This window comes from Podarcis erhardii (assembly GCF_964252035.2).
Source record: "Podarcis erhardii genome assembly, chromosome: 13".
Lineage (NCBI taxonomy): Eukaryota > Metazoa > Chordata > Lepidosauria > Squamata > Lacertidae > Podarcis > Podarcis erhardii.
In genome coordinates, this window is record NC_138502.1 from 10933481 (window position 1) to 10961099 (window position 27619).

The 27619-nt window shown below is 41.3% G+C and overlaps 2 protein-coding genes and 1 long non-coding RNA gene across 4 annotated transcripts in view; 1 reads left to right on the forward strand and 2 right to left on the reverse strand.

Moving 5' to 3' along the window:
- Positions 1-18041, forward strand: part of LOC309326666 — a 271304-nt gene extending 253263 nt beyond the window's left edge. The window contains exon 2 of the long non-coding RNA XR_014150346.1: positions 17557-18041. This is a non-coding gene — a long non-coding RNA (uncharacterized lncRNA). The remainder of the gene's footprint in view (positions 1-17556) is intronic.
- Positions 338-18615, reverse strand: LOC309326583 (vomeronasal type-2 receptor 26-like; the record flags this gene model as incomplete). Of its 2 annotated transcripts, XM_081835433.1 has the most annotated exons (5): positions 338-1239; positions 3042-3168; positions 3696-3923; positions 4435-5295; positions 13146-13190. In XM_081835433.1, 5 exons carry the CDS (start codon positions 13188-13190, stop codon positions 338-340), a joined length of 2163 nt encoding a protein of 720 aa, XP_081691559.1. The 2 variants fall into 2 exon arrangements, 1 of the variants encoding a protein (XP_081691559.1); XR_014150332.1 differs by lacking the exons at positions 3042-3168; positions 3696-3923; positions 4435-5295 and adding an exon at positions 18510-18615 and having other exon boundaries at positions 1162-1239; positions 13146-13272.
- A 2995-nt stretch (positions 18616-21610) lies between these two features.
- On the reverse strand, positions 21611-26220 carry LOC309326586 (vomeronasal type-2 receptor 26-like). Its single transcript, XM_081835436.1, has 4 exons — positions 25366-26220; positions 24614-24841; positions 23509-23635; positions 21611-22517 (listed from the first exon to the last, which is right to left on the reverse strand). The coding sequence occupies exons 1-4, from the start codon at positions 26200-26202 to the stop codon at positions 21616-21618; spliced, it is 2094 nt and encodes a 697-aa protein (XP_081691562.1). The 5' UTR covers positions 26203-26220; the 3' UTR covers positions 21611-21615.
- Positions 26221-27619: the final 1399 nt, after the last annotated feature.

The following is a 27619-nucleotide window of genomic DNA, read 5'->3' on the forward strand; positions in this document are numbered from 1 at the left end:
TAGGAAACAATGGTGGGGACAGTGCATTTGCAGTTGGGTACGGCCTGAAGGTTTCCCACAGGTATCTGGTTGGTCAGTGAGAGTACAGGCTGCTGGACCAGATGGCCCATTGGCCTGATTTAAGAGGATCATCCTTCATTTCTACGATCTTGGGTATGGATAGGTTGATGGCAAAAGCAAATAAGTCAATTTTACAAATGAATTTTCAATTATGGAAATTTGGAGTACATTAAATATATATATATAAAAGGAAGCAGCTGAACATATATTTCCAAATATTCTACTGTACACACAGAAAAAAGCATGAAAGAAAGCAAAGGGCAGGTTTATTATTTCTTTAATTTTTCTTCCTTATTAGCTGTTCCCTATTGTTCGGCTCAGGCCTCCAAATAATTATATAACATTTGGGGGAAAAGATGCAACCCAGCAACCCACCACTGGAGGCTAAGATGGAGAAGATCTCCACAGCTACCATATATTTTCCCTTGGTGCTCAGATAGGAAGGAGTAAAGGACAGCCAAACACTGCAGAAGACCAACATGCTGAAAGTGATAAACTTGGCTTCGTTGAAACTGTCCGGTAACTTCCTGGCAAGGAAAGCCACAGCAAAACTTACAGTGGCCAGGCAGCCCATGTAGATGAGGACACAGTAAAACATTGTTACAGACCCTTCATTACATTCTAGTATTATTTCTTCTGTCATTGAATGCATGTCCACATCTGGGTATGGGGGAGAGGTTGCCAGCCACACAGTACATATGCCTGCTTGAACTATGGAACAGGAAAGGAGAATGGAGTGGCCTAGTCCTTTCCCCACCCATTTCCTCATCCTGGATTCTGGTTTTGTAGCCATGAAGGCCAAAACCACCGTGAATGTTTTTGCCAGGACACAAGAAACAGCAATTGAGAAGATGATACCAAAAGCTGGTTGCCGGAGGAGACATGTGACCTTTTCAGGTCGGCCAATGAAGAGCAAAGCACAAAGGAAGCAGAGCAGGAGAGAGATGAGGAGAGTGTAGGTGAGGTTTCGGTTGTTTGCAATGACAATGGGTGTGTTGTGGTGTTTCATAAATATACCTAGTAGCAGAACTGTGATCAGGGAAAGGAAAAGAGAGAAGCAGGCTAAACTGATGCCCAAAGGTTCTTCATAAGACAAGAAGCTGATATCCTTGGGTAGACATGCATCCCGGTTCTTGCTTGGATAGTGTTTGTCTGAGCATTTATTACAGTCATTCATATCTGGGGGAAATAAATATATTAGGTGATACTGAAAAGTTTATTTTCTGTCTGAGAAGAAAAGAGCTCTATTTAATTCAAAGCACATGTTTTGTACTGTCTGATGCTCTATAATATGGTATTGTTGCAATCTAAGCTTTCTCTGTCTCATGGATATGCCAATAAACAACATGAGACCATGAGGGGAAAAGAAGTCCAAAGTATTTAATTCTGCACAGAAGGTTCAGCTGGGGATAACTCCCTAAAACAACTAAACATCATACAAAGAGTTCCAAACAGTTTTTTACGTTTGGCATAAATTCCACACATTCCATTAAGTTTAATTTCCTATCCAATCGAAACACTTTGTTTCCCTCACCCCATTTCCTCCTAATGCACTTTGTTGTCTCCTTATGATTGGTCCAAATCACAGTTTAAACGAAGGAGTTTCCTCATGGTCTGCTAAAATTTTATTTCAGGATTAGATTTCACCTCAGTATTGTATTTCACTCCAGTTACCGAGAATAGTCTGACCACAGTCTGAGCATGTCAAAACCTTATATGGTATGATTCTCTGTACAGTGGTACCTTGGGTTACAGATGCTTCAGGTTACAGACGCTTCATGTTATAGACTCCGCTAACCCAGAAATAGTACCTCAGGATAAGAACTTTGCTTCAGAATGAGAACAGAAATTGTGCGGTAGCAGCACGGCAGCAGCGGGAGGCCCAATTAGTTATAGTGGTACCTCAGGTGAAGAACAGTTTTAGGTTAAGAACGGACACCAGAACAAATTAAGTTCTTAACCCGAGGTACCACTATATTTAATTACCACAGTATTCTTGAGTTTAATTGGTTCAGTGTTATGTGGTCCTGTAAGTGCTACAGCCAGTGCCGTTGCCATCTGAGTGTTTATGCACACTAGCCTGGGTGCAACCTGTGTAAGTCAGAAGGAGTGCCAAGTTCCCCTCTAGATATGCTCAGGACGCAAGATAGAAATGTGCAAAGACAAAGGCACGCTTGGCCAATCCACATAATGATCAACTCTGATCCGGAAACCAATGGATCCAGAACTGACCTCCACAGTCACTTACAGACTCATTGATAAAACTGTGTTTATGGAAGACAATCTTATTCGGCTATGAGTGATAGAAGAAGAAGAAGAAGAAGAAGAAGAAGAAGAAGAAGAAGAAGGAGAAATGCTTTGAACCACATACCATCCAACTACTCTCAATGCATGGTCATTCTCATTTGATTGGCATATTTAGACTATCTGAAAGGCAATGATCACTGTCAGGGAACTGCCATCAGAGAGTCAGGTGGTGGAAGGGCTCAAGGAGGCTAAGAGACCCTCAGATGCTGAGGAAGGAACCAGCAGGGGGAGAGGGAGAGTTCCTGCAGAAACTCAGGCGGAGGGATGGCTCCAAGATGCTTCCAGTGAGAACAGCGGGGAGGGCTCAGGACCTCCGCTGGGGACGCCCACTCCGCGCAGGAAACTGTCATGCAGAGAATCCAGACGTAGAGTTTCCGTTAAGGAACTCTTATGTTGGCGTAAATTCCGGAAGCGTCCACTGACGGATTCTGCCAGCGATTGAGGGAGTCATGCTTTGAGGGCTCCCGTAAAGGCAGAGCTTTGAGACCTATGCAAAGCTCTGAGGGATTCAGCTTTTACGCACAAGCAGCTCATTATCCCATCACAATCACAAAGAGGCAGGATCACACACACAGTACATTATCTATTTTGAAACGTAAACTCAACTGTCCTTACAACAGCTTTCAATTATTACTTTTGAGTCTGGATCTATTTAATCCATATATTTCTCCTACCATCCTGGATTGCAATCTTCCCCTCTGCACATGGGATGCAATCGTAGCAGCAAGGTGGCTTTCCCTCCTTCACTTTCTTGCTGGATCCTGGAAGACATTTCTCAGTACAGAGAGAAAGAGGCTGAGTCTATTACGTAAATGAAAGAGCAAAAGGATCAGCAAGAGAACAATGAGTTTGGAAATCTTCATGTTCCTGGGCCCCTCTCTATGATGCAAAGCTGAGTCAGTCTTTCAGCAATATGTAGAATGGCTATATTTTTTTAGTAGTAGTAATGGTTGAAGTGATGTCATACTCCCTCTATTGTTCTGGGATGTGTAGTTGTTGTGATTACATAGCAGTTCCCCACTTTTTAGCAAGAAAGGCAAAATCTTGGGGCTTATCTATCCTCTTTTCTTCAGTTAAAAATCAGTATTTTATAATGTTAAGAAATATTTATAAAGTATTCATAAATAAAATAAAATAAAATATTTGCCTTTATTTCTTGAGTGACTTCTAGCAGTAAGCTTTTGGCTCTTAATGTGGTACTTGGATGCTTTGGTCATATTCTACACAGTAACATGTAGTTTAAAAGACAATGAGTAGACATGCAGGTGAATATTCATTGTGTATGCAAGACTGAATCACCTTGGAATTATCTAATTATACAGTCCTACCTGATTAAACCAACTATTCCATGTTATGGCATCTTCATCAAGGATGAATGATTGGTCTGGAGAAGCCTGTGGATCTATCCTCCCAACACTCACTCTTTGCAAACTTTGGTTGGAGAATATAACCCAATTGACAATATTTAAGCTAGATACCACTTCACCATTCTGGTTGATGAAGACCACATCTCCAGCTGTATTGTTAAATGAGATACTTCTCAGAAAGTGATGGAGCTAGATTGAAAACAGAAAAAGCACGTTTGTAAAAGGTTGCAGTTCTAATACATGGCTAAGGTATCTTTATCCTGTGGGCAGGACCTACAGCAAGTGGTGGGTGGTGATACAGTCAACTGTGAGTGGAGTCAGGTCCAAGGATGGAGAGACAACCAATTTTCTCTCTCCCACATCCCTCACTTCGTTTTAACAACCTTTCTTTATCTCCCCCTCCCTGCACCACTTTCCCTCTGTCCCTCTTCATCTCAGGAGACACCACAGTGGTGTGCAACCACATGCTCCGAGGGAGGATTTTGTGCATGTGGGATAAAGAGAATGCGGAACATCTCTCTCGACCATTACCGCTGCTTCTTATCTGTGAATGCAGTGGCATCCCAGTGATCTCCATACTTCTCCCATGGAAGTGATTTTTCTTCTCTGATATGAATGAGCAAGCTGACAACATTTTGGAAACCCGCACCTTGTGGGGGAATAACAGGCCTCTTCCAGTTGAGGATGTTTAGCCTATTACCTGCCAAAACTGTGGATTCTGATTCTTCCCTCTCCCTCTGTATGCCATTTCTCTGTGCCTGAGTCTGGATGAGAACATCGCATGTAAAGCATGGGCCATGGCGTAGACAGCACAGTGGATACTGTAACTGTGGCCTGTCATGCTCATTTCAAAAAATGATCCGGGAAGGTTCTCCAGCTTCTCTTCTCCAGTGCAAATATTCCCCTCCAGCTTGCCTGCAGCGATATCTGGAAATACACATCCAAAGGCCTGTTGCCAGAAGTCCCTGATAAAACCATCCCCATCTGTGCTGGAAGGGTTTCTGTGCACAACATATTGATGAAATCCTGGTGGGTTTCTGAAGTGAATTTCAAAGGATATAGCACCATTGAATATTCCTGCATCCCAGTTCCTTTGAATGACTAATGAAGCGAACTCAAGCTGGGAAGTTGTTAACCATACTTTACTTTTTATATTGTATGTCATGTCATCATGTTCTGATAGGTATGTAAGCCATCTAAAAGTTGCCATGGAATAAGATTCTCCATAGGCAACTATTACATTAGCTGTGCTGCTAAAAATTTTATGGTTTATACTTGTCCCCTGTTGCAGCATTCCATCAATTTCAGAAATAAAACTTAAACTGGGGACTTTTTCTAGGAATGCAAAGCAGACACCACTCTTGGTAAATATTGGGGAAATGGTTTGCACAAATCTTTCTCCGTTGTCATTGTCCATTGCAATGACTCCAATCCACGTCCACCTGAAATGCAGAAGCAAAGAGAGAATTCCCTCATACTGAAGGGCTTCTGAGGCTGCCATCTGGTAGAAGGGAAGCCCTGGGCTTTTATCATTCATCACCGGAGCAGAGCCATAAATGAGCTAAAAAATAAATGGAAGAAGAGAAGAGACAAAGCAGATTCCTTTCACAGTATTCATATATATTATTAGGCGAACCCTGTTAGTTAGTTTCAAGGTTTGTTTGCCTCTCTCTCAGTTTTCCAAAGACACACATGCAGATGGGCTGAAAATGGGGATCATCTCCCTTTCCTCATTTTTAAACCTTTGATTTGATGAATGGAGAGGGAAATTTGTCTGTTTTATATTATTTTTATGAACCTTGTTTACACATTGATGACTGGAGCAGGGCATTGTGTCTACTTCACTTAAAAACAAACAAAAGTTTTTTATGTCATTGCAAAATTTGGCAGGGTCTTGTACAATGGATGAAACTGGATGGGGGAACATACCATGCCCCCAACAGCAGATTTCCTGGACATTATCTGGCTTTGTCAGAATTGTAAGTTGGGTTAGATGCACATTTCTTCTCTGAAGCTTCGTCTTTCTTCTTCATGCTGCACATGCCCCCTCACACAGCAAAGCTGTGTTGATTCTTCTCAGACTTTATTTATGAACATTTATTTCACTTGTGAATCAGCTGCTATCTACTATTACTTTTCTCCTGTGGAACTGGATTCTATCTACAATTTCCCATAACCTCTCCGTGTCTTTAATTATGACTGGTGTGCTAAAGAGGAATAGTTATTGTACTGGCTCCTAATTGTAAGGGTTTGTTTTAGCTGTAACCCTTTCCCCCACTTCCCCAGCTACTTATTTGACATGCCCTCCTCACTACTTTTTCCATTGGCACCTAAAATATCATTGCTTTTATCCAGTAAGCAATTATCCCTCTCCCTCAGCAACCCATTTCAGATACCCTCCTAACTAAGCTGAAAATGATGCATAATGATAAATTGTTGGTGAGAGAGAAGCCCACTCTCCCATCAGTGGCCTTTGGCATATACTGTAAGTGATCTAAATGTGTGTGTAAGACAGGGAAGGTTACGGTACATATTTTTTCAGGTATTGCAACCTTACCCTTTATTCAGGTTTGTCTGTCTGTCTGTTTGTTTCCTTATATTACAATTATGTACCATCCTTCTTTTCCAAGGATCTCAAGGTGGTGTACATGGTTCTCCTTGCAATTTCATCTTCACCCAGAACTGATGCTGAGGAACCTCTTCCTCTATGCAAGCTAATAGAGGTATTGTACATAGGTGTCCTACCTGAGGAATCTTATAGATATCCAAAATAGTTGCCACATAAAAGGAGATTTCAGAATCCAGTCCCCCAATGACCCCAGTCAGACTATTTTCAACATCACATATATAGTTAGGGACAAATTTTTCCACCATGGATAAAAGCAGCAGTGTGGCGAGATATGTGCTCCTTGCACTGACATAGCTGTCATATAAGTGGAAGCCCAAGGTGATATTGGGTAGGATGTGAGGGTCTTCATTGATCTCCTTGACTGCAAATGCCAAGGCCACAATGTGCTGGTAACCCTTAGGCACCACCCTAGAATGAGAGTTGCAAATGTATCAGCAGGAACTTCAAAATAAGTATTATTTTACTCAACAGAGTAGTTAATCATATTGAGTTCAGTGGGGTTATCTCTCAGTCTGATGCAATATTGAATAGCTCCTACCAATAGAAGGTTCTCTCTGATGTTTATTTGAAATCTCCTTTCTTGTAAATTGAATACCCTGATTTGGAGCAAGAGAAAACAAGCGTGTTCCATCTTCCTGGTGACAGCTCTTGATATATTTTACAATGGCTATCATGCCTCTCCTCAGTCTCATCATAGATAAACATACCAAACCCCTCATCCGTTCCTCATAAGGCTTGGTTTCCAGACCATCTTTGTTGCCCTCCTCTGCACATGTTCCAGCTTGTCAATATCCTTCTTAAATTGTGGTGAGCAGAACTGGACACAGACTTCAGGTGACCAAGGCAGAATAGAGCAGGACTATTATTTCCTTTCATCAGGACACTATACTTCTGTTGATGCAGATCCCGTGAACCTTTCCACGTGTACTACTGGCAAGCCAAGTTTTTCTCATCTTAGATTTGTGTATTTGTAGATACCACTCTTACTTTTGTCCAAGTTTTTAAATATTTTAAACTCAGTAGTATCTAGAGTAGGGGTTGCTAATGTGGGGCTCATGGGACGTCTTCCCTTACATGTCTGAGGTCTTTTTCTGACACTTACAAAGTCTCTGGTCTCTCTGGTCTCTCTCTGCAGTGACTTCCTTTTCGTGAGTCAGTGCTGGTCGTTCTATACTTCATAATAAGTACCTTTCAGTGCTGAAACAAAGCTTAGTCTAAGTTCAGAAAATGAAACCCTAAGGACATTCAGCCTCAGAACAGGTTTTTAAAAATAAATTCTTACTTATAGTCTAGTGGTTCAGATAAAGTCTAGCAAAATGGGCTGCTCAAAAGGCCTCTCCCAGACACACAAACATGCATACATTTCAATACATTTATATTCATTTCTCTATCCAGAAATGGGAATTTCTCCTATATTCTCTTAATTCATAAGACATTTGTTCCTTTTTTTTTTTTGCACCGGCATAAGTCCCATTCATATCTAAAGTGGATTCCCCCAGATAAAAGGGTAAACATTTGCTGCCTCACTCATTATTCTGAGGCTGCAGCTCTAGGTTTGATCATTGCTTTGATGTAATAAAATGAGTGGCTTAGTTCTTACACAAGCTCTTCAGGCAGCGCTGGTGGGGGTTCCTCAGTGAATGTTGCTGGAGAGGCGAGGAAGCCACCATGGGAAACAATGCCACCAATGAGGAACTCTCCGGGCTGATGATACATGTGAAGTGGATGATGTGGACCTTGGAGCCTGCATTTTGCTAGGTGAGCCTCACATACATTGTAAGAAATCAGTTCCAGCAGCAAGAACACTAAAAACACCATCCTTAATACAAAGGTAACTCTTTGTTTTATGCAGAAACTATGTTTTTTTCTGGCAATACTAGAATAGGTTTTTCCAAGATAAAAATTGTCTCATTTAAATGGTAGATTAATTTCCTGAGGGGACACAATATGGAAGTATCCAAAATCAGACTTGCTGATCCCAGACAGTATTTAAATAATTCTGGTTAAGTTGTAGTATCCTTTGTGTTATGTTGCCAGTGGCCAGAGAAAATACACAGGGATTTTTGAGGAGCAGCATATTAATTATAGCCCTTTTAATAACCAAGTAGGAGTGTAGTTGTTCATCCAATGCTCGGGATTCCCTGTGGAATTGCAGAAGAAAATTGCTGAAGAAAATATTCAGAACTGTTATTTTAATTTCCCTTTCATTAGATAATATTAGACCAGTGGTGTATGGGTGAAATTAGACGTTAGAAGCTCATAATAGAAGACCTTGTAGCCAATGAAGACTCCAACATGTAGCATGGTGCAGTCAGCATCTTGGAATTTGGCTGAGTGGACCTGAATTCACACCAGCCATTTGGCATGACTGCAATGGCTGCTCATTGCTGTTTTGGGGGGTGACAGTTGTGTCCCCTTCCTCTCAGCCTCCTTCCCCTGTGCCTTGGGAATGCATGTTTGTCCAAACCCTCAAAGGCAAATGCCCCTGTGATTCTTGAGAGGTTGAGTTGGTGCTCCAGGTCCTCCTGTATGACTCCTTTTATAGAGCCCTGTGTAAAATCTCTCTTGATTCTGTCAGCCTCCATGAGCTAGAAACCTTAGGGAGAAAAAGTATTCCTGAAATCTCTCAGACCCCAAAGTTCATCCAGGTGCAGCTGAGGGTGGTCATGATTCCTAAAGTTGCTGAGCCTGACTTTCTAGCCTTTTGGGTGAATTTAATTCAGTGTCCACCTTCATTCAGTGATGCTGATATCTCTGGCTTCTTCTGCAAACTTATGCATTTTATTTTTTAAATATGTATTCTGCTTCACTTCCAATAGGGCAAGGGTTGGGGATGTGTGGCACTCCAGATGTTGATGGATTCCAAAACCAACCAACCCCAGACAGTATGGAAAATGGTCAGCAATGATGAGGGCTGTAGTCTAGTACTATCTGGAGGGCTATAGGCTTCCCAGCTAAACTTTAGGGGATTAAAAGCAGAGAACAACAAAAGAAATAATATGTTTGCCTGTGTTTTTATATCTGCTGTAAGCCACTCAAAGTGGCTGGGGAAACTCAGCCAGGTGGGTGGGTTATAAATAATAAAATTATTATTATTATTATTATTATTATTATTATTAGTCCTTCTTCCTTCCATTCCTGTCTCCACTTGAATACCCTGGACCTTCTGCAAGGAGGGCATAATCTTACAGACAATACTTTACAAGCATAGCCCACAGATGTCCACACAGAAATAAATGTTTTAAGGTTTAATGGGGCTTACTCTGGTTTACTTGCATTCCCCATTCATCATGGTTAGATCTAATCAATTTTATCTGCTCATCAAACATTTGATGAAGGGTGCCAACAGTCAGTGGAATATCCAACAATATACTTGTCTCATATATGATACGTATATGTATTAAGTATAGAGTGTTCTGATACATCACAAGTATTGGTGAAATAAAACTTTCCAATTGTAGCTCCCTATCTGTCAAATAACGGGATGCGGGTGGCACTGTGGGTTAAACCGCAGAGCCTAGGACTTGCCGATCAGAAGGTCGGCGATTCGAATCCCCACAACAGAGTGAGCTCCCGTTGCTCGGTCCCTGCTCCTGTCAACCTAGCATTTCGAAAGCATGTCAAAGTGCAAGTAGATAAATAGGTACTGCTCCGGCGGGAAGGTAAACAGCGTTTCCGTGCGCTGCTCTGCTTCGCCAGAAGTGGCTTAGTCATGCTGGCCACATGACCCGGAAGCTGTACGCCGGCTCCTTCGGCCAATAAAGCAAAATGAGCACCGCAACACCAGAGTCGTTCATTACTGGACCTAATGGTCAGAGGTCCCTTTACCTTTACTTATCTGTCAAATGCGTTGCGCAGTGAGGTCTGCATGGTCCTTTGCTGCCATCTTTTCCAAGAATGAGAGGGCAGAATTCATTTACATTTTCTTAGCTAGGACTCTGAATTTCTCCAACGAGACATGATTCAGAAAAAATCTTATGGGGAGGGGAACCCAATTCAATGGCGAGTATGTTATCTCACGGTACATTGATAAACTATTGAGCTCACTGACACAGGAAACATTGGTTGGGACAGTGCATTTGCAGTTGGGTACGGCTTGAAGGTTTCCCACAGGTATCTGGTTGGTCAGTGAGAGTACAGGCTGCTGGACCAGATGGGCCATTGGCCTGCTTCAAGAGGATCATCTTCCAATTATACGTTCTTGGGTATGGAAAGGTTGATGGTGAAATATGACTGTAAGCAGTACAGAACAATAATTCATAAATGAGTACTCCTATATTCCATGGCCACAATTGTACAGTTTCACAGATCCTATTATGTTGAAAGCTGTAAGACAACTTTGATCATTCAGAATTAAGGACAGATAAAGATTTACTTGGATATATTTTGACAAGAATTGCTTTCAGTCTTCTTGTCAGCACATGCTACAAGAGAATAATGTATGTGGAAATGTATGATTGTTTTCCTCAAAGTAAATAAGTTAATTTTACAAAGGAAATTTCATCAATAGGAATTTGGAGTCTAGAAAAAATTATAAAAGGGAGCAGCTGAACTTATATTTCCAAATATTCTACTGTAAACACAGAGGAAAACACAAAATACAGCAGAAAACAGGTTTCACGTTTCTTTAATATTTCTTCCTTATTAGCTGTTCCCTATTGTTCAGCTCAGGCCTCAGAATGATTATGTAACATTTGGGGAAGAAGATGCAACCCAGCAACCCACCACCAGAGGCTAAGATGGAGAAGATCTCCACAGCTACCATATATTTTCCCTTGGTGCTCAGGTAGGAAGGAATAAAGGACAGCCAAACACTGCAAAAGACCAACATGCTGAAGGTGAAAAACTTGGCTTAGTTGAAACTGTCCGGTAACTTCCTGGCAAGGAAAGCCACAGCAAAACGTATAGTTGCCAGGCAGCTCATGTAGATGAGGACACAGTAAAACGTTGTTACAGAGCCTTCATTACATTCTAGTATAATTTCTTCTGTCATCAAGTGCATGTCCACATCTGGGTATGGGGGAGAGGTTGCCAGCCACACAGTACATATCCCTGGAGCAGAAAAGGAGAATGGAGTGGCCTAGTCCTTTCCCCACCCATTTCCTCATCCTGGATTCTGGTTTTGTAGCCATGAAGGCCAAAACCACCGTGAAGGTTTTTGCCAGGACACAAGAAACAGCAGTTGAGAAGATGATACCAAAAGCTGGTTGTCGCAGGAGACACGTGACCTTCTCAGGTCGGCCAATGAATAGCAATGCACAAAGGAAGCAGAGCAGGAGAGAGATGAGCAGAGCGTAGGTGAGGTTTCGGTTGTTTGCAATGACAATGGGTGTGTTGTGGTGCTTCATAAATATACCTAGTACCAGAGCAGTGATCAAGGAGAGGGAAAGAGAGAAACACGACAAACTGATGCCCAAAGGTTCTTCATAAGACAAGAAGCTTATATCCTTGGGTAGACATGCATTCCGGTTCTTGCTTGGATAGTCTTTGTCTGGGCATTTATAACAGTCATTCATATCTGGAAAAAATAAGGATATGGTCCTTAGCTCATTTAACGCCTGCTTGCTGAAATGCTTACTTTCTGTCTGAGAAGAAAAGAGCTCAGCTCAAAATAAAACATATGTCCAGTACTCTGTTATGTGGTTCAGAGTGATGTCGTCCTATGATCGACACAGGCAAGGCCATTCCTCCTCATGATATTTAAATGTATCATCACACTAGCTTGAGTGCAGCTTATGTAAGTCGGAAGGAGTGACAAGGACCACTCTGGATACGATTTGAACCACATACCACCTAGCTACTCTCAATGCAATTTTATTCTCATTTGATTAACATATTCCAACTATCTCTCTAAATATTGACCCTGTATACCTGCATCATTTAGCCTGTACACTGAGGGAGGAGGAGGAGGATTTTGGATTTGATATCCCGCTTTATCACTACCCTAAGGAGTCTCAGTGCGGCTAACATTCTGCTTTCCCTTCCTCCCCCACAACAAACACTATGTAGGTGAGTGGTGCTGAGAGACTTCAGAGAACCTACACAGAATTTTGCTTAATCGGTTGCCATTAATTTGATTTTAATTAATTTTTATAATGAAATATTTTTAGAATGTGTGATTATTTGACTGTTTAATATTTGATTGTTGTTAGCCGCCCTGAGCCTAGCTTCGGCTGGGGAGGGCGGGATATAAATAAAATTTTTTATTATTATTATTATTATTATTAAGTGTGACTAGCCCAAGGTCACCCAGCAGCTGCATGTGGAGGAGCGGGGAATCGAACCCGGTTCACCAGATTATGAGTCCACCACTCTTAACCACTACACCACACTGGCTCTGGGATTTAGCTCTGAGGGCCTTTTGTCAGTTTTCCCATTGCGAGAAGTGAGGTTACAGGGAACCAGGCACAGGGCCTTCTTGGTAGTGGCGCCCACCCTGGGGAATGTCCACCCATCAGATGTCAAAGAAATAAGCAACAATCTGACTTTTAGAAGACACCTGAAGGCAGCCCTATATAGGGAAGCCCTTAATGTTTGAAGTTTTATTGTCGTTGAGGTTTTAATTTGTTGGAAGCTTTCCAGCATGGCTGGGGCAACCCAGTCAGATGGACTGAAAATAAATTATTGTTACTACTGCTACTACCACCAATATCTGAAGGACAATGACCACCAAGAGGCAGGGACACACATACAATAACTTATTTCTTCTTTTGAAACTTAACCTCAGCCATCGTGACACCTTTCAATCAAATGGACCCATTTAATCAAATTCTTTCCCTTACCATCCTGGTTTGCAATCTTCCCCTCTGGACATGGGATGCAATCATAGCAGCAAGGGGGCTGTCCCTCCTTCACTTTTTTGCTGGATCCTGGAAGACATCTCTCAGTACAGACAGAAAGAGGCCGAGTCTAATGCATAAACGGAAGAGCAGAAGAATCATCGAGAGAATAATGAGTTCAGAATGTTTCAGGTTCTAAGGCTCCTCTCTATGTTTCTAAACTGACACAGAATGCCTCTACCAAGAGCAATTGCTACTTTTCTTTTTAGTAGTAGTAATGTTTGGCGTGATGTAATATCTCCTCTATTGCTCTGGGTTGCACAGGCACACTTTGAAGTTACTCTAGTGTCCCTGTTAATCTTGTTATAATCATTACTTCTGAGTATGTTGTCCACTAGGTAGGCATCTCTGGAGAAATTCTGGACAAATACATGAATTGGAATGGTGTTATCCAAGAGATTTAGCCCTGAGCATGTTAAGGGGAAAATATACTTTGGAATACATATTTTGAGATACCTCTCTTTTTTCAGACGGATGCATCCATTCCTTGTGTTCTTCACACCTTTGCTCTCAGCCCCCTCCTTCACTTTCTGTATCTTCACCACTTTTCCTGCTTCCACCTCTTCCACTGTCTCCTTTAGAAGACTAGTGGTATCCTGAACCTGCTCCTGCTGTCTGTTTTCACTTTTCCCCTCCTTTTCCCAACCACTTCATTTCTCCACTTTTCTCACAAGAAAGGCAAAATCATGGGGCTTATCAATTCATACATAGTCTTTCACTCAGTTCAAAACCAGTATTTAATATTTATAAAGAAATCCCAATTTCTTTGGTTTATTTTGCAATAATCTTCTTTATATACTTAGGATTCTGGTTGCAGTCTTTCAGAGGGGAAGAAAAAGAACCCATTTTATTAGTCCAACTGACCTCCTGTGTGCACTGTTTGATGTAAGATTGTTTCAACGTCAACATGATCATGCAAAAATCCACTGGATAGCTAACTGGTCTTTTTTTTATAGAATATTTATTAAGATTTTTAGTAATAATCCAATAAAAATAAAAATAACAAAATAACAAAAAAATAAAAATAATTAAGAACACGCAGATTTTCCATTGCTAATTTTCATTACGCTTGTTTCCCGGACCTCCTCGTACCTCCCTTTTTTGTATTCCAATTCAGATTGTTAGTTCAGCAAATCCTTACCATTAAATTTTTACCTGTTTCTAACCCTTTTTTTCATATTCTCTTACAGCATTACAGCTGGAAACCACTTAATTTCTATCCAACATCATTCTAACATTCATTAATTTTACAATATTTCTGTAGATAGTCTTTAAATTTCTTCCAATCTTCTTCCACCGACTCTTCTCCCTGGTCTCGGATTCTGCCAGTCATTTCTGCCAATCCCATATAGTCCATCACCTTCATCTGCCATTCTTCCAGAGTGGGTAGATCTTGTGTCTTCCAGTACTTTGCAATAAGTATTCTTGCTGCTGTTGTAGCATACATAAAGTTCTGTCCTTCTTTGGCACCAATTGGCCGACCATGCCCAGGAGAAAGGCCTCTGGTTTCTTCAGGAGGGTATATTTAAATACCTTTTTCATTTCATTATAGATCATTTCCCAGAAAGCCTTAATCGTTGGACACGTCCACTAAAGGTGAAAGAATGTACCTTCATTTTCTTTACATTTCCAACATTTATTATCGGGCAAGTGATAATTTTTTGCGAGCTTGACTGGGGTCATGTACCACCTGTATATCATTTTCATAATATATTTCATAATAATAATTTTCTCTTAAGGCATTACATGCCGTAAACTTCATACCTGTGGTCCATAACTGTTCCCAGTCAGCAAACATAATGTTATGTCCAACATCTTGTGCCCATTTAATCATAGCAGATTTCACCGTTTCATCCTGAGTATTCCATTTCAACAGCAAGTTATACGTCTTTGACAAAATTTTAGTTTTGGGTTCTAACAGTTCTGTTTCTAATTTTGATTTTTCCACCTGGAAGCCAATTTTCTTGTCTGATAGCTAACTGGTCTTTCAGATGTACCACCTCTAGTGCAGGGGAAGTGTATGCCAAGGCCGTGATTAGCTGAAAGAAAACATGCCCTCCTGTGTCCAGGCCTTTTCATAGAAAAACTGGTATTTGACTTGGGCCTACTGATCCACATTCAGATCAAGATAGTGTGATGTAAAAATCACATTTGTATGGATGAAGCTTGTGGTGGTGGTGGTGGTGGGGTCTGTGAAGGGTTGGTATTAGGGTGAGACAACCTAGCTTTCGCTATTTTCATTGCAATCAGATTCCCCAAGGTAAGTTTACACTGTTAGTCTTGCTTAACTGTATTTTATAGTAAATGAAATATTTGCCTTTATTCCTTGTTCCGACAGAGGGCTGCCTTTCGATGTCTTCTAAAAAGTTGTGTTGGTCTTTTATCTCCTTGACATCTGCAGGGAGGGTGTTCCACAGGGAACGCTGTTCTAGGGATATACCATATTTTTCGCTCTATAGGATGCACCCGACCATAGGACGCACCTTGTTTTAGAGGGGGAGAACAAGGGGAAAAATTCTCCCCATCTCTGCTCAGCGCCCCTTTGGCGAAGTGGCAGGAGAAACGGAGCCCCTTCCATTTCTCCTCCCGCTTCGCTGAAGGGGCGCTGCACAGCTCTTCCTCTCTGCTGAAGCCAGGAGAGTCTTGCTCTCCTGGCTTCAGCAAAAGGAACCTGAAGCCTCCGGAGCACAGCAGCAGTGCTCCCTCTGCGCTTTGGAGGCTTCGTGTTGCTATCGCTGATGCCAAGGAGTCTGCATTTGCTCCATAGGACACACACACATTTCCCCTTAATTTTTGGAGGGGAAAAAGTGCCTCCTATAGAGCGAAAAATACGGTACATGGTGAATTGGCTTCTTTATTTATAAAGTGCTTTATCCAAATCTTTAAACCAGGGATTCCCAGTGTAGTATTATGGCAACCTCATACAGCTCATTGGTGCATGCTCAGGCCCTCTCCTCTACCATTCTCAATTATTTTTGTTAATGTAATGAATTTTGCATTTTAAACTGAAGATGGTGCTGAAGTGAACGGAAAGTGGCATCTAGTGGCACATTAACTTTTCTCCAGAATGTTTCTGGATCCCACATGGGGCCTATAGAGAAGATAGAGGGAGCAGACAAGCTAGAGACATAAGTTACATAGAAGCAGTGGTGGGCTTACCTGCCCCTCCCCAATATTTTATTCAAGTTTGTGACCCTGCTTTGGCCATCCACTAATCAGAAACTTGCAGTTCATTTTTAAAAAAAATATATTTACTGAAATTTTCAAAGAAGAAAAAAAGGAAAAAACAAAAAAAAATTTAAAAAAGAAAAGAAACACTCCACATTTACAAGCCTTATTTTCAATAACTTATTTCCATGACTTCCCCACGCCTCCCCTTCTTGTATTCCAATTGTAATTTTTAGTTCAACAAGTTCTTATCCCCAATTTTTAATCTTATTATATATAGTTCATTATTATATTTAGTTCATTTTATATAATCAATTTTAACTTATAAACATCAGTCTTTATACATCAGTAACCATTCTTAAAATCTTTTTCTAAGGTCGACCCCAATTCCCTTCCACGAATTCCCCAATTTTTATATTAATAACAAAACAAAATAAAAAACAAAAACAAAATATAATTGTACACCCTTTGGATTCCCAAACCTCACCCCCCCTTTCCCGGTTTCGATCCCCAACAAATATCTGTCGGTTTAACTGCTATCAGCCTGGAGACCTCACGTCCGAGGCTCTTAATTCTCTTTCAACTCATCTCTGCCGGTTTTTTTGATAGTCCTTTATATTAAACACCAAGTCTCGGAGAAGCTCTGTCCCAATAATGTCCATTTTTCTTCCAGCCAGACCTCCATATTTAAAAGTGGAGCCCAAATCTTGTTTCTTGCTTCTTTTAAGTCCAAATGCTCCAAAAGCTCCAGCTTCCACCTTGGTCAAATTTTTAATCCATAGGTCTTCGGATCTCCACATAAGGAGATCTCTCCATTCTTCATTCTTCAATTCAAATCAAATTTTCATCATCCAGATCTTATTTTCCTTTATGTCCATCTTAACAGGCCTCTGTCTCTCCTTAATCATCTGCGGCATTGTAGCTAGTCCTTCCTTTCCCTCCAGATCATCATATATCTCTTTCTCCACTTTCTCAGATTTCTCAGATTTCTTTTCTTGTTCAGCTGCAAAGACTTTTTGTTCAGCTACAAAGACTTTTTGTTCAACTGCAAAGACTTGAGTCAAGTCCCTTCCAGATTCAGTAAGTTATTTACTGTTTCATTCAGTGTTGTAACATTTGTAGCCAAAACATCACTTTGCTCTTGTAACTTTCCCAAGAGAAAGAGAACCCTATCCAGATCAGTCAGTATTTTTCCACTTGTAGCCATTCTTGTAATGTCCCTGAGCCCCCTCTAGAGGGATTCTAGTTACTTAGTATTCCTTCCAGTTCCAACCCAAAAGTCCAATTAACTTGTTCTTCTTTGTTCTCAACAATTTATAACCAGATTGAAACAAATCTAACCAGCAAAGACACCAGAAACAAAGTTCTCTTTTCTTCCCAACTTTGACAGCTAGTTTGACAGCTGTCAAAATCTTCTATGTCTCTTCAACAGGCTCTCTCACGGATCACTCCTGGGTCCTGGGGGGGTGACATTTCCGCTCTCAAAGTTAACTCTTATCCTCCAGCAAAGATCACTTATACTGCCAAAACGTGAAATTAATTGCTTTTATCCACTATAGGAGAAGGTGTTCTCTCAACCTCAGTTATCTAGTCCTTGCTTTAAGTTGTTTACAAGGCGGGGAGACGGACTTCCTCTTTGCGCCTTCCCCGATCGTGCCTAATCCAAAGAAAAATTTTCCCTTTTATAAGTCCAATTTCCGTATTACTCACGGGTTGTTACTTTTAGTCCAAATGTTCAAAGGAAGAAGTCAGCGCTCTCTGACCATGGCATGCGGCTTCACTCCGTAGGGGAAGCAGTCGACTCTCAGCACCGCGCGGCTCCCCGTCCCCCGTTCCGAAGCCTTTAAAAAGGCTCCTTCGCGGGTCGGGTGGGCACAAATGGTGCCCGCCGAGCCACCAGATCCACAGGCTTCCGCGCCTGTGGTTTCTGAGGGTTCCCGCATCGCCACCGCGGCAGGACCCGTCTCCTACTGAGCCGATTCCCTCCGGGGCTCGGAGGGAATCCGTCATTAGACGATGGCGCTAACCCGGAAGTCCAGAAACTTGCAGTTCAAAAGACAGTGATTAGAAAGGCAGGGGGATAATTATTGCTTAAGCTATACTGAATCTCTTCTGAATTAGATAAAAATGTGGCCCTACCTGGTTAAACCAACTGTGCCATGTTATGGCATCTTCATCAAGGGTTAATTTTTGGTCTGGAGGAGCTTGTGGATCTATTCTCCCAACTCTCACTCTGTGCAAACTTTGGTTGGGGAATATGATCCAGTTTACAATGTCCAAGCTAGATGCTGCCTCTCCATTCTGGTTGATGAAGACCACATCTCCTGCAGTATTGTTAAATGAGATACGTCTCAGAAAGTGATGGAGCTAGATTGAAAACCGAAATGACAGGTGTTTAGAAAAGGCTACAGTCTAACACAGGGCTGAGCAACCTTTTTTTCCTGTGTGTAGAGCATTCAGCGAATGGTGGGTGGTGATTTAGGCAACTGTGAGTTGAGTCAGGTCCAAGCATGGATACAGCCATCCCATTTTCTTTCACAAATGTGCCAGTCTCCTTTTCCCACCCCAATTATTGATAGTCTCTCTCTCCCTGTCTACCTCCGCTTCCACTGTTTAACGTTATGGAATGGGGAATTGGACCAAAATATTAAATTCGATGCTCAATTTCTTGAGGTTAACTGATGATGTCATAACTTCTCAATATACTGTGTTTTTTAAAAAAATGGTGACAAAAGTTTTCAGTCATGCCAACTTTTGTTATTTTAAACAATGTATTGGAAAACTTTGACGCTACCTAAGCCTTGTAATGCTGGATTCAGCTGATACTACTGCCGTTAATGCATGACTGACTAGGCTAAAGGCCCACAGACATTATCCCCCAGTCACCTCAGAACAAAGTGTAGGAAAATATGAGAAGTGTGAAGGAATCATGCTTATTCTCTGATACGAGGAATAAACATCATCACTTTTTGTGGCTTCCTTTTGGGCATATCTTAAAGACAAACCTCCTTTCATCCCAAGTTCATTTTTTTGTACTGAGACAATGTGACTTGTATGATCAAGTTGGCTGTGGCTTTGTGCTTCTTCACCTGGTCTTTAGGATTGCTTTATTTCGTATTACCTTTAAGACTTAGAAGAAATATCCACAGGAATTGCTCTGTTGCTAAGAAATGTCTTTGCAGTGTGTTAAACAGAGGTCATTCTATAACAGAGGGCAACAACTTTAGTGTTGTCTCCAACTATGCTTTCCTCAGGCCCATTTTAATTAAGGAATCTAAATAATATTACAAGTTTCACAAGGAAAAGGCAAATTTTACCAATGAAATTCAAGCCATACAGTGGTACCTCAGGTTAAGTAATTAATTCGTTCCGGAGTTCCTTTCTTAACCTGAAACTGTTCTTAACCTGAAGCATCATCCACACCCAGGTGAGGGGTCCGGATTCCCAAAGTTGCCGAGCCTGACTTTCCAGCCTTTTGAGTGAATTTTAAGTCAGTGTTCACCTTCATTCAGTGATGCTGATGTCTCTGGCTTCTTCTGCAAACTTCTGCATTTTATTTTTAAAATATGTATTCTGCTTCACTTCCAATAGGGCAAGGGTTGGGGATTTGTGGCACTCCAGATGTTGAGGGATTCCAAAACCCACCAACCCCAGTCAGTATGGAAAATGGTCAGCAATGATGAGAGCTGTAGTCTAGCAATATCTGGAGGGCTATAGGCTTCCCATCCCTGCTCTAGGGGGATTGAAAGCAGATAACAAGAAAAGAAATAATATGTTTTACTGTGTTAAAGCGGCTGGGGAACACAGCCAGATGAGTGGGTTATAAATAACAAAATTATTACTATCATTATCATTATTATCAGTCCTACTTCCTTCCATTCCTTTCTCCACTTGAATACCTGGACCTTCTGCAAGGGGGATGGGCATAATCTTACAGACGCCCATTAACAAGCATAGTTAACTTGCTGTATAACAATACAGATGTCTACGCAGAAATAAGTGTTTTAAGATTTAATGGGCCTTTCTCCCAGAGAAGGGAGTACAAGCGGGCAACGTAGGCTTGTAGAAACTAGGAGAAAGCAGTGGCTTTGTGCCCTTAAGAACTGTATAACAGGAATAAATTCAGAGGTTAAGCCTGGATTCTAGAAATCTGAGGTCCATTATGGGAATACATATGCAACCTGAAGTTTCTCTGTCCTCTTTGATTCCACTTTCAATCTGATTAAGCTCTGGTTTACTTGTATTCTCCATTCATCATGGTTCGGTCTAATCAATTTTATCTGCTCATTAAACATTTGCTGAAGGATGCCAACAGTCAGGGGAAAGTCCAACAATATACTTGCCAGAAATATAATACATATTTCTATTAAGAATATAGTGTTCTAATCCATCACTTGTGTTGGTGAAAATAAAACTTTTCAGTTGTGGCTTTGTTGAATGCTTTGCACAGTGAACTGTACATGGTTCTTTCTTGCCATATTTTCCAAGCAGCAGGGCAGAAATCATTCACACTTTCTTATCTAGTTCTCTGAATTTCACCAAGTAGACCTGATTCAGACAACATCTTCTGGGGAGGTAACCCAGTTCAATGGAGGATAAATTATTTCACAGTACATAGATAATCTATGGAACTCACTGGCATAGGAAACAATGGTGGAGACAGTGCATTTGCTTTTGGATATGGCTTGAATTTTTAATCTCACTGTAAACAAGTGGTACAGTGATAATAAAGTATTTCTATTTCCCACAGGAATCTGGTTGGTCAGTGTGAGTACAGGCTGCCGTACAAGATGGGCCATTGGCCTGACTCAAGAGGATCATCTTACATTTCTAGGATCTTGAGTATGGATAGTTGATGATGAAATCTGACTGTGAGCAGTACAGAACAAGAGACCAGACCATAAATGAATACTCAAATATTCCATGGCCTGCAATAGTACAATTTTGCATATCCAATTATGCTGAAAGCTGTGAGAATTAAGGCTAGATACAGATTTGCTTACTTTTATATTTTGACAAGAATTGCTCTAATTCTTCTTGTCAACACATGCTGCAACAAAATAATGTATGTGGAAATGTATTCCTCAAAGGAAATGAGTGAATTTTATAAAGGAAATTTCAACTATGGGAATTTGGAGTGTAGAAAAAATTGTAAAAGGGAGCAGGTGAACTTATATTTCCAAATATTTTACTGTAAATACAGAGAAAAACACAAAATACAGCAGATGACAGGTTTCTCAATTCTTTAATTTTTCTTCCTTATTAGCTGTTCCCTTTTGTTCAGCTCAGGCCTCAAAATGATTATGTAACATTTGGGGAAGAAGATGCAACCCAGCAACCCACCACCAGAGGCTAAGATGGAGAAGATCTCCACAGCTACCATATACTTTCCCTTGGTGCTCAGGTAGGAAGGAATAAAGGACAGCCAAACACTGCAGAAGACCAACATGCTGAAGGTGATAAACTTGGCTTCGTTGAAACTGTCTGGTAACTTCCTGGCAAGGAAAGCCACAGCAAAGCTTACAGTGGCCAGGCAACTCATGTAGATGAGGACACAGTAAAACATTGTTACAGACCCCTCTTTACATTCTAGTATCATTTCTTCTGTCATTGAATGCATGTCCACATCTGGGTATGGGGGAGAGGTTGCCAGCCACACAGTACATATCCCTGCTTGAACTATGGAACAGGAAAGGAGAATAGAGTGGCCTAGTCCTTTCCCCACCCATTTCCTCATCCTGGATTCTGGTTTTGTAGCCATGAAGGCCAAAACCACCATGAAGGTTTTTGCCAGGACGCATGAAACAGCGGTTGAGAAGATGACACCAAAAACTGTTTGTCGCAGGAGACACGTGACCTTCTCTGGTCGGCCAATGAAGAGCAATGCACACAGGAAGCAGAGCAGGAGAGAGATGAGGAGAGTGTAGGTGAGGTTTCGGTTGTTTGCAATGACAATGGGTGTGTCATGGTGTTTCATAAATGTACCTAGTACCAGAGCTGTGATTAAGGAAAGGAAAAGAGAAAATGAGGCTAAACTGATGCCCAAAGGTTCTTCATAAGACAAGAAGCTTATATCTTTGGGTAGACATGCATCACGGTTCCTGCTTGGATAGTATTTGTCTGGGCATTTATGACAGTCATTCATATCTGGGGGGAAACAAATATATTAGGTCATAGATTTCAATTTGGTGAAATGTTTACTTTCTGTCTGAGAAGAAAAGAGCTCTGCTTAATTCAAAGCACATGTTTAGCACTGTTTTATGCTATGCAATGTAGTATTGTTGCAATCTAAGCTTTCTCTATGTCATGGATATGGCACTAAACCACATGAAACCATGAGGGGAAAAATACAGTGGTACCTTGGGTTACATACAATTCTGGTTACATACGCTTCAGGTTACAGACTCCGCTAACCCAGAAATAATACCTCGGGTTAAGAACTTTGCTTTGGGATGAGGACAGAAATTGTGCGGCGGCGCAGTGGCAGCAGAAGGCACCATTAGCTTAAGAACAGTTTAAGGTTAAGAACATATCTCCGAAATGAATTAAGTATGTAACCAGAGGTACCACTGTAGTCCAAAGAGTTTAATTCTGCACAGAAGGTTCGACTGGTCTCTGGAGACATCGAGGAGAGATGCAGGCAGGGTCCCCCGATGTGGCTTCCTCTTTGGGTGGTTTACACTTACTGACTTCCTGCAAAGGAGGCAGGAGTCTGATACAGTCCTTTGCCAATACAAAAGCCAATACCACTCAAATTTCTGTAATCAATAAAGTTGTGGCCCAAAATTTTGCCCAATAACTTTAAACCAAGATTTTGTGTCAATGTGAATTCTATTCTAACAAAGGGCTGGTTAGGGGGCCTTGCCAAAGAAGAAGAAGAAGAAGAAGAAGAAGAAGAAGAAGAAGAAGAAGAAGAAGAAGAAGTGCTTTGAACCACATACCATCGAACTACTCTGAATGCATGGTCATTCTCATTTGATTAGCATATTTAAACTATCTGAAAGGCAATGATCAGAAAGAGGCAGAATCACACACACAGTAGATTATCTCTTTTGAAAAGTAAACTCAGCCGTCCTTACAACACCTTTCAATTATTAGTGCTGAGTCTGGATCTATTTAATCTATTTATTTCTCCTACCATCCTGGTTTGCAATCTTCCCCTCTGCACATGGGATGCAATCGTAGCAGCAAGGTGGCTGTCCCTCCTTCACTTTCTTGCTGGATCCTGGAAGACATCTCTCAGTACAGAGAGAAAGAGGCCGAGTCTATTCCGTAAATGAAAGAGCAGAAGGATAAGCAAGAGAACAATGAGTTTGGAAATCTTCATGTTCCTGGGCCCCTCTCTATGATGCAAAGCTGAGTCAGCACTTCAGCAATATGTAAAATGGTTTTATTTTTTTAGTACAGTGGTACCATGGCTTACATAAGCTTCAGGTTCCTTAGGCTTCAGGTTAAAGACTCCACTAACCCAGAAATAGTGCTTCAGGTTAAGTACTATGCTTCAGGATGAGAACAGAAATCGTGCTCCGGCGGTGTGGCAGCAGTTGGAGGCCCCATTAGCTAAAGTGGTGCTTCAGGTTAAGAACAGTTTCAGGTTAAGAACGGACCTCCGGAATGAATTAAATACTTAACCCGAGGTAGCACTGTAGTAGTGATGCTTGAGAGATGTCATACTCCCTCTATTGTTCTGGGATGTGTAGGTGTTGTGATTACATAGCAGTTCCCCACTTTTTAGCAAGAAAGGAAAAATCTTGGGGCTTATCCTCTTTTCCTCAGTTAAAACCCAGTATTTTATAATTCTGTTGCCTTTATTCTGTTAGTGACTTCTACAGTAGCAGTAAGCTTTTGGCTTTTAATCTGGTACTTGGATGAAGAAGTGTTTGGATTGGATATCCCACTTTATCACTACCCTAAGGAGTCTCAAAGTGGCTAACATTCTCCTTTCCCTTCCTCCCCCACAACAAACACTCTGTGAGGTGAGTGAGGCTGAGAGACTCCAGAAAAGTGTGACTGGCCCAAGGTCACCCAGCAGCTGCATGTGGAGGAGCAGAGACGCGAACCTGGTTCACCAGATTACGAGTCTACCGCTCTTAGCCACTACACCACACTGGCTCTCTATATGCATTGGTCATGTTCTACACAGGATCATGCAGTTTAAAAGACAGAGAGTAGACATGCAGGTGAATGATCATTGCTTAGGCAATACTGAATTTCTTTGGAATTATCTAATAATGTGGTCCTACCTGATTAAACCACCTGTGCCATGTTATGGCATCTTCATCAAGGATGAATGATTGGTCTTGAGAAGTTTGCGGATCTATCCTCCCAACGCTCATTCTGTGCATACTTTGGTTGGAGAATATTATCCAATTGACAATATCTAAGCTAGATACCACCTCTCCATTCTGGTTGATGAAGACCACATCTCCGGCCGTATTGTTAAATGAGATACTTCTCAGAAAGTGATGGAGCTAGATTGAAAACAGAAAAGGCAATTGTTTGGAAAAGGCTGCAATTCTAATGGAGGGCAGAGCATTTTTTTTTCTTCCTGTAGGAAAAACCTACAGCAATTGGTGGGGGTGATTCAGTCAAGTGTCAGTGGATTCAGGTCCAAGCATGGAGAGATCACCAATTTTCTCTCTTCCACATCCCTCTCTCCCCTCTCCCCATTTTTACAGCTTTCTTTATCTCCCCAGCCCCACACTTCTTTTCCTCTTTCCCTCTTCATCACAGGAGACACCACAGTGGTGTATGATCACGTGATATGCGGGAGGATTTGGTGTATATGGGATACAGAGAATGCTGAACATCTCTCTTGACCTTTATCACTGCTTCTTATCTGTGAATGCAGTGGCATCTCAGTGGTCTGAAAATTTCTCTCATAAAAGCACTTTTTCATGTCTGAGATGAATGAGCAAGGTGACAACACTGTGGAAACCCATACCTTGTTGGGGAATAACAGGCCTCTTACAGTTGAGGATGTTTAGCCGATTACCTGCCAAAACTGTGGATTCGGATTCTTCCCTCTCCGTCCATATGCCATTCCTCTGTGCCTGAGTCTGGATGCGAACATAGCATGTAAAGCATGGGCCATGGCATAGACAGCATTGTAGATACTGTAACTGTGGCCTGTCATGCTCATTTCAAAAAATGATCCAGGAAGGTTCTCCAGCTTCTCCTCTCCAGTGCAAATATTCCCCTCCACCTTGTCTGAAGTCATATCTGGGAATACACATCCAAAGGCCTGTTGCCAGAAGTCCCTGATAAAACCGTCCCCATCTGTGCTGGAAGGGTTTCTGTGCACAACATACTGATGAAATCCTGGTGGGTTTCTGAAGTGAATCTCAAAGGATATAGCACCACTGAATACTCCTGAATCCCAATTCCTTTGAATGACAAATGAAGTGAACTCAACCTGGGAAGTTGTTAACCATACTTTACTTTTTATATTATATGTCATGTCATCATGTTCTGATAGGTATGTAAGCCATCTAAAAGTTGCCATGGAGTAAGATTCTCCATAGGCAACTATTACATTAGCTGTGCTGCTAAAAATTTTATGGTTTATACTTGTCCCCTGTTGCAACATGCCATCAATTTCAGAAATAAAACTTAAACTGGGGACTTTTTCTAGGAATGCAAAGCAGACACCACTCTTGGTAAATATTGGGGAAATAGTTTGCACAAATCTTTCTCCATTCTCATTGTCCATTGCAATGACTCCAATCCACGTCCACCTGAAATGCAGAAGCAAAGAGAGAATTCCCTCATACTGAAGGGCTTCCGAGGCTGCCATCTGGTAGAAGGGAAGCCCTGGGCTTTTATCATTCATCACCGGAGCAGAGCCATAAATGAGCTAAAAAGTAAATGGAAGAAGAGAAGAGACAAAGTAGATTCCTTTCACAGTATTCATATATGTTATTAGGCAAACCCTGTTAGTTAGTTTCAAGGTTTGTTTGCCTCTCTCTCAGTTTTCCAAAGACACACATGCAGATGGGCTGAAAACGGGGATCATCTCCCTTTTCTCATTTTTAAACCTTTGATTTGATGAATGGAGAGGGAAATTTGTCTGTTTTATATTATTTTTATGAACCTTGTTTACACATTGATGACTGTAGCAGGGTATTGTATCTACTTCACTTAAAAACAAACAAAAGTTTTTTATGTCATTGCAAAATTTGGCAGGGTCTTGTACAATGGATAAAACTGGATGGGGGAACATGCCATGCCCCCAACAGCAGATTTCCTGGACATTATCTGGCTTTGTCAGAATTGCAACTTGGGTTAGATGCACATTTCTTCTCTGGAGCTTCATCTTTCTTCTTCATGATGCACATGCCCCCTCACACAGCAAAGCTGTGTTGATTCTTCTCAGATTTTATTTATGAACATTTATTTCACTTGTGAATCAGCTGCTATCTACTATTACTTTTCTCCTGCGGAACTGGATTCTATCTGCAATTTCCCATAAACTCTCCGTCTTTAATTATGTCAGGTGTGCTAAAGATGAATAGTTATTGTACTGGCTCCTAATTGTAAGGGTTTGTTTTAGCTGTAACCCTTTCCCCCACTTCCCCAGCTACTTATTTGACATGCCCTCCTCACTAATTTTTCCATTGGCACCTAAAATATCATTGCTTTTATCCAGTAAGCATTTATCCCTCTCCCTCAGCAACCCATTTCAGATACCCTCCTAACTAAGCAGAAAATGATGCATAATGATAAATTGTTGGTGAGAGAGAAGCCCACTCTCCCATCAGCGGCCTTTGGCATATACTGTAAGTGATCTAAATGTGTGTGTAAGACAGGGAAGGTTACGGTACATATTTTTTCAGGTATTGCAACCTTACCCTTTATTCAGGTTTGTCTGTCTGTCTGTCTGTTTCCTTATATTACAATTATGTACCATCCTTCTTTTCCAAGGATCTCAAGGTAGTGTACATGGTTCTCCTTGCAATTTCATCTTCACCCAGAACTGATGCTGAGGAACCTCTTCCTCTATGCAAGCTAATAGAGGTATTGTACATAGGTGTCCTACCTGCGGAATCTTATAGATATCCAAAATAGTTGCCACATAAAAGGAGATTTCAGAATCCAGTCCCCCAATGACCCCAGTCAGATTATTTTCAACATCACATATATAGTTAGGGACAAATTTCTCCACCCTGGATAAAAGCAGCAGTGTGGCGAGATATGTGCTCCTTGCACTGACATAGCTGTCATATAAGTGGAAGCCCAAGGTGATATTG

Coding starts and splice junctions, on each gene's coding strand:
- LOC309326586 (XM_081835436.1), bottom strand. CDS start 26,202: ATGAATGATAAAAGCCCAGGGCTTCCCTTCTACCAGATGGCAGCCTCG. Junction 24,842..25,365: donor CGAATCCACAGTTTTGGCAG/GTAATCGGCTAA, acceptor TTTTCAATCTAG/CTCCATCACTTTCTGAGAAG. Junction 23,636..24,613: donor GGCACAGGTGGTTTAATCAG/GTAGGACCACAT, acceptor TTTACGGAATAG/ACTCGGCCTCTTTCTCTCTG.